The following is a 10,595-nucleotide window of genomic DNA, read 5'->3' on the forward strand; positions in this document are numbered from 1 at the left end:
ACGGGTGGTGGGTCACCAAAGGCTGACCTTACCCCAGCAGAGGACATGGCCTTGGAGCTAAATAAAGGCAGGCCCGTCTTAGAGGGGATCCCTGGGGGGAAAGAGACGAGCATAGGTTCCTCCCAAGATGCCACCCGCTTCATTCAAGGTATGTCCTTCCATCTCTACATGGGATACAACCACATTCATATTGAATCAATTTGGACTGTCTGACTTTGGTTTACCTATTGCCTTGCAGTGCCCGGCAGCACTGTGTTCCTGTTAGAGCCACCAGCACAAGCACCAGACGATGCTGATCCAGTGAGTACTCCATCAAAGGCATACTGTAGGCCTGGCATGTCTTGTCTACTAGCTTCAATATGAATCCGATTAAATGTGATAGGGTGAAGGCCCCAGTGCAGCAGCAACAGCACATGATGGAGACGATGATGAGGAGGAGACCATCTCTCTGGATTCCAGAAGGCATGAGGTATCATGTTAAGACTGTGAAAGTACTATTTACTCTACAATGGTGAGGAGTCCTCATCAAAATCAAAAAATCTAATTTCTTTTACAGGACCCAGATGCTATACAGTGGGAAAACCAGCCTGGCAACATAGTGCGTATTAATAAAAGGACACCACATCCTGCCAAATTCCAGCTGCGCTAATTGTATTGTGTTCACAGAGCTCACAAGCTATCAGAAAGTTGTATGGCAACCACCTCCGGCGCCAAATAGAACTGGCAGACATAGACATTCAGTACAAGAAGAAAAAAGATGGAAAATCTTGCACTGGAGTCCGAAATAAAAAAGAGGACAATTAGGAAACTGGACCTTGAAATAAAAAAACTTGAGAGGGAGGTGAGATATGCCTTCAATGTACACTGTATGCTAACTGTAACACAAATGTATTAATCATTATTTTTCTTTCCTCCCCCAGCTCCAAGAAGATGACACAGCTCAAAATAAAAATTAGGTATCATCTCGTAAAGTCAAGTGAGCCATGACATATGAGCTCTTATTGTGAGCACACAGGACGGTGGCATCTTTCTAAGGTTTTTTTTATTTTCCCAGCAATCAGTACAACCAAGTCATCGTTATAAGGCATCGCCCTCTTTTGCCCACCCCCCCAGCACCAGGTGTGGCCACTAGCCTATATGAAGGCCCAAAATTGTGTGTTCCTTTCTGCTCTGACAATGGCATGCCCATTCGTGCGAGATGTGGTGGATGAAGAAGCACTTGTGCTGAGGAGAGCCTTCAGGCGAGAAAGGGTCTTCAGGGACCGGTTGGACCCACTGGCCTTCCCTGATGACCATCTATATGAAAGATACAGGTTTTCTGCAGATGGCATCAGGTATCTATGCAGACTACTGGGTCCCAGGATTAAGCACCGCACTGCACGGAGCCATGCACTGAGTGTGGAGCAAATGGTTTGTGTGGCCTTGCGCTTTTTGCTAGTGGAGCCTTCCTGTACTCAGTGGGGATGCAGAACAGCTGAACAAGGCCACAATTTGCCTCACAATAAGGAGTGTGTGTCTGGCTATCAAAGCATTAGCAGATGTCTTCATCTCCTTCCTGGCCACAGAAGACTCTGTGACATCAAAGAGGAGTTCTATAGGATTGCAGGTAAGAGGATCTACAAATTACAGGACAACTGTTAACACATAGTAGGATACTCATTACTTTGTGTGACAGGTTTCCCCAATGTCATTGGTGCAGTGGACTGCACACACATAAGGATAAAAGCCCCTCAGGTGCCCATGAGGCCGATTTTGTGAATAGGAAATCCTTTCACAGCATTAATGTTCAGGTGAACATAACTTTTTGATATTGTCCATTGACGAACACTCTGCATTGCCAGTGATGTGCATTGATTGGTGTAATATTCCTCATCTTATGATTTCAGATGGTCTGCAATGCTGACTGTGTGATCAGCAATGTTGTGGCAAAATGGCCTGGCTCAGTCCATGACTCCAGAATCTTTCGGGCCTCTGAAATCTATCAGTGCCTATCACAAGGTAAGCCACACAACCCCTATTTATAACCATCATGGCTGTGTCAAGAATATCACTGTGTTTATGAGGTAGTAATGATGAGATTTTGTGTTGACAGGTGAATTCTCTGGTGTGTTGCTGGGAGACAGGGGGTATGGCTGCCAGCCTTTTCTCCTGACACCTTTCACAGACCCCCAGGAAGCACAGCAGGCCTACAACCATGCCCATGCCAGGACCAGGGCCAGAGTTGAAATGACCTTTGGCCTCCTGAAGGCACGCTTTCACTGCCTTCACAAATTAAGGGTCAGCCCTGTTAGGGCATGTGATATTACTGTGGCTTGTGCTGTCCTCCACAATGTGGCCTGCCTGAGGAAGGAGAGGGCCCCCAGAGTGCCACCAGCCATGGACTGGGACAATCCGGCAATCTTCCTGATGACGACAGTGGTCGGCTGCTGAGGGACCAATATGTGTTGAATTATTTTAGTTAGTATGTGTGCTTTCAATTTTGGTTAAATATGTCCTGCGGTGGCAGAGGAATTTGGTTTTTTTTTTTGGGTTCGTTTTTGACGAATTTGGCCTCTTATGATGTTTGTGCGGTATACTGTGTGTAATACAAGGCTGCAGGGAGGCTACTGCATCCATTCATTTGTCTGTTCAGTTGATGTGTATGGATTTGTCCTGCATTTATTTTAGTGTGCAGACATGCAGGGTGTGTTATATACAGACCTTTGAATGTGTATGTATCATTTTGTATAATATGCTTGGATTCTGTGCTTTCCATCTTGTAGAGTCACTGTGACTTCAGTTTCGAAAGGAGCTGATGGTTTACCTGCTTTGTTTTGTCCTTATTCAATAAAGGAACATAATGTTACACATTGTGTTTTTATATTCATATGGAATGTGTATTTGTTTATGACAGAGTACTAGGGCCACACTGAAGAAAAATGATAAAGTCATAAATTTATGAGGCTGGTTCTTTCTGCAGAAAAGCTACATATTGTTTTTACAGTTTTGATACTTATGACAATGTGATACTTAATATTCTGGCACATCAGCATGTCTTTGTTTATGAAACCATACTGAAGTACAATTTCACGAAATGCCCCACATCTGTCATTTTAACAACTGTCCTCCTTTAAAACAACTGGTTACAATATTATGACTTGTGTTTTTTTCCCTCTGTGGCCCTAATATTCTATCATTTTATATATAGCCTTATAGTCTATGGGAAACTGTAAATTATCTAATGATAGCAACATCATCTAAAAATCATTTTTATCCAAAATCATTGAAATTAATGATCACAAACGTTTAAATAATAACAGTGGGTCTAGTTATATGTGATAACAATGTATAGTGAGCAGTGAAATAACTATTGGTTTCCATTTGTGGTGACTGCTGACTGACATTAGGGATGAGATTAAATAGATCCTGGAATTTAGCCTGGTCTGGAGCAGGCTAGCTCCACAGAATAAATCTCCATGGTAATTTATACCATAACATATCCTCCTGCCCCCTATCCATCTTTAGTGCAACCGGATTACGGATCAATTGAGCCAGGATCACCAAGATATCCTGGCTTAATCCCTTATCCTAGTTTTGTGCAACAGGCCCCAGGTGTGTATTTACCTCAGTGTGTATTTACCTCAGTGTGTATTTACCTCAGTGTGTATTTACCTCAGTGTGTATTTACCTCAGTGTGTATTTACCTCAGTGTGTATTTACCTCAGTGTGTATTTACCTCAGTGTGTATTTACCTCAGTGTGTATTTACCTCAGTGTGTATTTACCTCAGTGTGTATTTACCTCAGTGTGTATTTACCTCAGTGTGTATTTACCTCAGTGTGTATTTACCTCAGTGTGTATTTACCTCAGTGTGTATTTACCTCAGTGTGTATTTACCTCAGTGTGTATTTACCTCAGTGTGTATTTACCTCAGTGTGTATTTACCTCAGTGTGTATTTACCTCAGTGTGTATTTACCTCAGTGTGTATTTACCTCAGTCAAGCACATGATCAGGTAACGCCTTGCTTTTTCAACTGTGTGTTTGCTGGTTTTATTGGACAGATAGAGAACAGTAGAGGAGCTCCATTCAGATGACAGGGAATCTTCCAACCAGGGTTTCTGAAAGTTATGGGACATGGACAGCCCTAACCTCACCAGAACATAAAGTCGACAGGTTTCTGAAAGTTATGGGACATGGACAGCCCTAACCTCACCAGAACATAAAGTCGACAGGTTTCTGGAAAGTTATGGGACATGGACAGCCCTAACCTCACCAGAACATAAAGTCGACAGGTTTCTGGAAAGTTATGGGACATGGACAGCCCTAACCTCACCAGAACATAAAGTCGACAGGTTTCTGAAAGTTATGGGACATGGACAGCCCTAACCTCACCAGAACATAAAGTCGACAGGTTTCTGGAAAGTTATGGGACATGGACAGCCCTAACCTCACCAGAACATAAAGTCGACAGGTTTCTGAAAGTTATGGGACATGGACAGCCCTAACCTCACCAGAACATAAAGTCGACAGGTTTCTGAAAGTTATGGGACATGGACAGCCCTAACCTCACCAGAACATAAAGTCGACAGGTTTCTGAAAGTTATGGGACATGGACAGCCCTAACCTCACCAGAACATAAAGTCGACAGGTTTCTGAAAGTTATGGGACATGGACAACCCTAACCTCACCAGAACATAAAGTCGACAGGTTTCTGAAAGTTATGGGACATGGACAGCCCTAACCTCACCAGAACATAAAGTCGACAGGTTTCTGAAAGTTATGGGACATGGACAGCCCTAACCTCACCAGAACATAAAGTCGACAGGTTTCTGAAAGTTATGGGACATGGACAGCCCTAACCTCACCAGAACATAAAGTCGACAGGTTTCTGAAAGTTATGGGACATGGACAGCCCCAACCTCACCAGAACATAAAGTCTACAGGTTTCTGAAAGTTATGGGACATGGACAGCCCTAACCTCACAAGAACATAAAGTCGACAGGTTTCTCGTTACGGATACATTTCACTCTAGTTCAACAGAACATAAACTCTGCACATGCATGTAATCCTGGGTACATACATGTAATCCTGGACCACATACATGTAATCCTGGGCACATACATGTAATCCTGGGCACATACATGTAATCCTGGGTACATACATGTAATCCTGGGTACATACATGTAATCCTGGACACATACATGTAATCCTGGGCACAGAACATGTAATCCTGAGCACATACATGTAATCCTGGGTACATACATGTAATCCTGGGCACATACATGTAATCCGCACATACATGTAATCCTGAGCACATACATGTAATCCTGGACACAGAACATGTAATCCTGGGCACATACATGTAATCCTGGGTACATACATGTAATCCTGGACACATACATGTAATCCTGGGCACATACATGTAATCCTGAGCACATACATGTAATCCTGAGCACGTACATGTAATCCTGGACACATACATGTCATCCTGGGCACATACATGTAATCCTGGACACATACATGTAATCCTGAGCACATACATGTAATCCTGGACACATACATGTAATCCTGGGCACATACATGTAATCCTGGACACATACATGTAATCCTGGGCACATACATGTAATCCTGGTGCACATACATGTAATCCTGGGCACATACATGTAATCCTGGTGCACATACATCACATACATGTAATCCTGGGCACATACATGTAATCCTGGGCACATATATGTAATCCTGAGCACATACATGTAATCCTGGGCACATACATGTAATCCTGGACACATACATGTAATCCTGAGCACATACATGTAATCCTGGGCACATATATGTAATCCTGAGCACATACATGTAATCCTGGACACATACATGTAATCCTGAGCACATACATGTAATCCTGGGCACATACATGTAATCCTGGACACATACATGTAATCCTGGTGCACATACATGTAATCCTGGGCACATACATGTAATCCTGGACACATACATGTAATCCTGGGCACATACATGTAATCCTGGGCACATACATGTAATCCTGGGCACATACATGTAATCCTGAGCACATACATGTAATCCTGGGCACATACATGTAATCCTGGGCACATACATGTAATCCTGGACACATACATGTAATCCTGGTGCACATACATGTAATCCTGGGCACATACATGTAATCCTGGGCACATACACGTTTCTCATACTAATACAGTTATAACTCCCTCTACAGAACAGCATCTAGTAAGACGAGTTACTCAGTGAAATATTACTGCACTGTTGAAGCGAGGAACACAAGCATTTCCCTACACCCGCAATACCATCTGATAAATATGTGTATGTGACCAATAACATCTGTTAAATATGGACCAATAAACATCTGTTAAATATGTGTATGTGACCAATAACATTTATTAAATATGGACCAATAACATCTGTTAAATATGGACCAATAACATCTGTTAAATATGGACCAATAGCATCTGTTAAATATGTACCAATACCATCTGATAAATATGTGTATGTGACCAATAACATCTGCTAAATATGGACCAATAAACATCTGCTAAATATGGACCAATAACATATGTTAAATATGTGTATGTGACCAATAACATCTGTTAAATATGGACCAATAACATCTGTTAAATATGGACCAATAACATATGTTAAATATGTGTATGTGACCAATAACATCTGTTAAATATGTGTATGTGACCAATAACATCTGCTAAATATGGACCAATAACATCTGCTAAATATGGACCAATAACATATGTTAAATATGTGTATGTGACCAATAACATCTGTTAAATATGGACCAATAACATCTGTTAAATATGGACCAATAACATCTGCTAAATATGGACCAATAACATATGTTAAATATGTGTATGTGACCAATAACATATGTTAAATATGTGTATGTGACCAATAACATCTGCTAAATATGTGTATGTGACCAATAACATCTGCTAAATATGGACCAATAACATCTGCTAAATATGGACCAATAACATCTGTTAAATATGGACCAATAACATCTGTTAAATATGTGTATGGACCAATAACATCTGTTAAATATGTGTATGGACCAATAACATCTGTTAAATATGGACCAATACCATCTGATAAATATGTGTATGGACCAATTTGATTTGACTAGAATACTCAGGATCTCAGTTCCTGTCAAAACACTTGATTAAGAACTACATGGACATATACCAGTTATACCATATTTATGATAAACACAAACATCTTACAACTCACATATGAGTGTCTACTAAGACTTGAGAATAAATATAAATTATATAAATTCTAATGTTGTTATAAAACACAGCTTGTTATTATGTTGTTGTGTGGTCCCCCGGGGCAGCAGGTGGCGCTGTGGAATATCTAAGGAACCCTAAGGGCCTCCAGGCAGTGTGTGGAGCGCAGGAAGCGAGGATAAGAGTCTTTGGCCATCAGGTGGTAGACGTGTTGTTGGGCCTCGTGGAATGTGTCGCCTGCAGGCTCCTCCATCACTCTCAGTAGAGCCTCCCTGGTCTCAGCATCCAGGTTCACCTGGCAACAACACACACAATGTTCAGACAACGCCTGTACAACGTTCACTAGCATCCTGTCCAGGGGGTGTACTTTACATCGAGCTTCCTTATGCTACAGAAATAAAATATGAGAAATGGGCTGGACTGTTCTGGCTCAGACAAGGCTTACTTACTTCTACAACATTCACACAACATCTATACAACGTCTGTAAAATGTATATACAACATTTAGACAGCATCTACACAACACTCCACCTACCTCCTGTGGTGAACCAGGGTTGATGTACTGGCAGTACATAGACTGGGCCTTGGCCCCCTGCTGCCATGGGGGGGTAACCCTGTACTCCTCACAGGCCAACCAGAACTGCAGGTTCTCCTCACTGAACTCAGACTGCAGGAACCAGAGGAAAGCTTTCTGGCCAACTGGTAGAAGGGGGGGGGGCATTTCAACAAGTCAAACTATACATTGCCACGGAAACGTATCAGTGTAATTAGAGAGAGAGAAGAGAAGGAGGGAGAGAAAGAGAGAAGAGGCAGAGAGGGGGAGAGAGAAGAGGGAGAAAGCGAATAAGAGATAGGGAGGGAGAGTGAAGAGAGAGAGGGACTGAAAAGAAGGAGAGAGAAGTGAGAGGGAGATAGAAGAAAGAGTGACAAAGAGATGAGAGCGGGAGAGAAAGGGAAGAGAGGAAAAGAGAAGAGCGATAGAAGAGAGAGGGGGACAAAGAAGAGAGAGAGAGAGAAGAGATGGACTAGATCTTACTCTTGCTGTTGAGTAGAGACTCCAGATCCTGAAGAGTCCTGTCCTCATGGACCCTTTAGAACAGGCATGAGGTTATAGAGAAAGAGATTAGGGAGAAGCTCTGATGTCAGCTAAACAACCCACAGTTCCTGACGTAACTCAAGACTGCAGTAGCTCACTGGTGTAGAATGGTAGGTAGGTAGGTAGACAGACAGACAGACAGACAGACAGACAGACCGTGAGAAAGAGAGACACATCCTCAGGTAATCCACACACAGACAGACAGATACACACAGACACACAGACAGACAGACCGTGAGAAAGAGAGACACATCCTCAGGTAATCCACACACAGACAGACAGATACACACAGACACACAGACAGACAGACAGACAGACAGACCGTGAGAAAGAGAGACACATCCTCAGGTTACCTGTGTTTGTGATGTGTCCACTCCTGTTTGTCAGCCAGGTGACTCAACTTCACCCGCATCCCCTTTGCTCTGGAACACACACACACAACACACACACATTTAGTTTGTTCTCTATATCTAAAAATCTAATCATATCAACCTTCTCCTTCAACAATCACATCAACCTTCTCCTTCAACAATCACATCAACCTTCTCCTTCAACAATCACATCAACCTTCTCCTTCAACAATCACATCAACCTTCTCCTTCAACAATCACATCAACCTTCTCCTTCAACAATCACATCAACCTTCTCCTTCAACAAAACACACTGGTCTCTCTTTAGAAACTATGACACATCCTCACACACTACACAATACATACTACACAATACACAATACATACTACACACTACATACTACACAATACATACTACACACTACACATACATACACACTACATACTACACAATACATACTACACAATACACAATACATACTACACAATACATACTACACAATACACAATACATACTACACACTACATACTACACAATACATACTACTACACACTACATACTACACAATACATACTACATACTACACAATACATACTACTACACACTACATACTACACACTACATACTACACACTACATACTACACACTACATACTACACAATACATACTACACAATACATACTACACACTACATACTACACAATACATACTACTACACGCTACATACTACATACCAGGGGAGGACGGCTCATAATAATGACCGGAACGGAGTAAATGGACTGGCATCCAACCATGTGTTGATGTATTTGATACCATTCCACCCATTCTGCTCCAGTCATTACCATGAGCCCCATCCTCCCCAGTTATGGTGGCACCAACCTCCTGTGCTACACATTTCATACTACACACTACACACTACATACAGTACTACATACTACACACTACACACTACATACAGTACTACATACTACACACTACACACTACATACAGTACTACATACTACACACTACATACAGTACTACATACTACACACTACACACTACATACAGTACTACATACTACACACTACATACAGTACTACATACTACACACTACATACAGTACTACATACTACACACTACATACTACACACTACATACAGTACTACATACTTCCATACTCACTTCTCCAAGCATGACGAGGGAAGGGAGGACAGTCCTTTACACATTTCAGCACGTGGGAAGGAAATTAACGAAACAAACAAAAAATGTGAAACCAGCTGTTGTATTCTGGTGTGTGCTCCTTCCTGTTCTGTGTCTGTGCTCCTTCCTGTTCTGTTCTGTGCTCCTTCCTGTCCTGTGTCTGTGCTCCTTCCTGTTCTGTGTCTGTGCTCCTTCCTGTTCTGTGTCTGTGCACAAACTAACCCCCTACAGTGTATCAGCCCCTTTAATATACCTGCTTATCACACATGTTAATCTACCACACATCTGAGAACAGAATGAGGGAGGAGGATGGACGGGTGGATGGGGGAGAGATGGATGGATGGGGGAGAGATGGAGGGATGGGGGAGAGATGGATGGATGGATGGGGGAGAGATGGAGGGTAATGTAAGAGAGGAGGTGTACGTGTGCACCGACAACACCTGGCCGTTAATGTACCGGAACCGTTAACACCGGGAAAAGAAAGACGGGCCAGCACACACAATGAGGTAATCAGGAGACAGTGTGTGTGTGTGTCAGAGATCGAATGGCCAGTCTGTCAGCATGTGTGTTCTCACTTCTCAGCCAACCAGTCAGTGTGATGGGAAGTCCATTCACCAGAGAGAGGGGTGATGACAGACGAACAGGTGATACACTGGCCTCACCACTCCAACTATGGAAAGTGTGTGTGTGTGTGTGTGTGTGTGTGCGTGTGCGTGTGG

General features: G+C 42.5%; 1 protein-coding gene across 1 annotated transcript; it reads right to left on the reverse strand.

Annotated features, from left to right (window-relative positions):
- Positions 1-7,202: 7,202 nt before the first annotated feature.
- Positions 7,203-10,081, reverse strand: LOC115128039 (regulator of G-protein signaling 4-like). Its single transcript, XM_029657649.2, has 5 exons — positions 9,859-10,081; positions 8,697-8,765; positions 8,284-8,336; positions 7,783-7,946; positions 7,203-7,542 (listed from the first exon to the last, which is right to left on the reverse strand). Exons 1-5 carry the CDS (start codon positions 9,900-9,902, stop codon positions 7,375-7,377), a joined length of 498 nt encoding a protein of 165 aa, XP_029513509.1. The 5' UTR covers positions 9,903-10,081; the 3' UTR covers positions 7,203-7,374.
- Between the last annotated feature and the right edge of the window lie 514 nt (positions 10,082-10,595).

This window comes from Oncorhynchus nerka, unplaced genomic scaffold (assembly GCF_034236695.1).
Source record: "Oncorhynchus nerka isolate Pitt River unplaced genomic scaffold, Oner_Uvic_2.0 unplaced_scaffold_755, whole genome shotgun sequence".
Taxonomy (NCBI): domain Eukaryota; kingdom Metazoa; phylum Chordata; class Actinopteri; order Salmoniformes; family Salmonidae; genus Oncorhynchus; species Oncorhynchus nerka.

Coding starts and splice junctions, on each gene's coding strand:
- LOC115128039 (XM_029657649.2), bottom strand. CDS start 9,902: ATGTGTAAAGGACTGTCCTCCCTTCCCTCGTCATGCTTGGAGAA. Junction 8,337..8,696: donor TGGACACATCACAAACACAG/GTAACCTGAGGA, acceptor CCTGTTCTAAAG/GGTCCATGAGGACAGGACTC. Junction 7,543..7,782: donor ACCCTGGTTCACCACAGGAG/GTAGGTGGAGTG, acceptor TGTTGTTGCCAG/GTGAACCTGGATGCTGAGAC.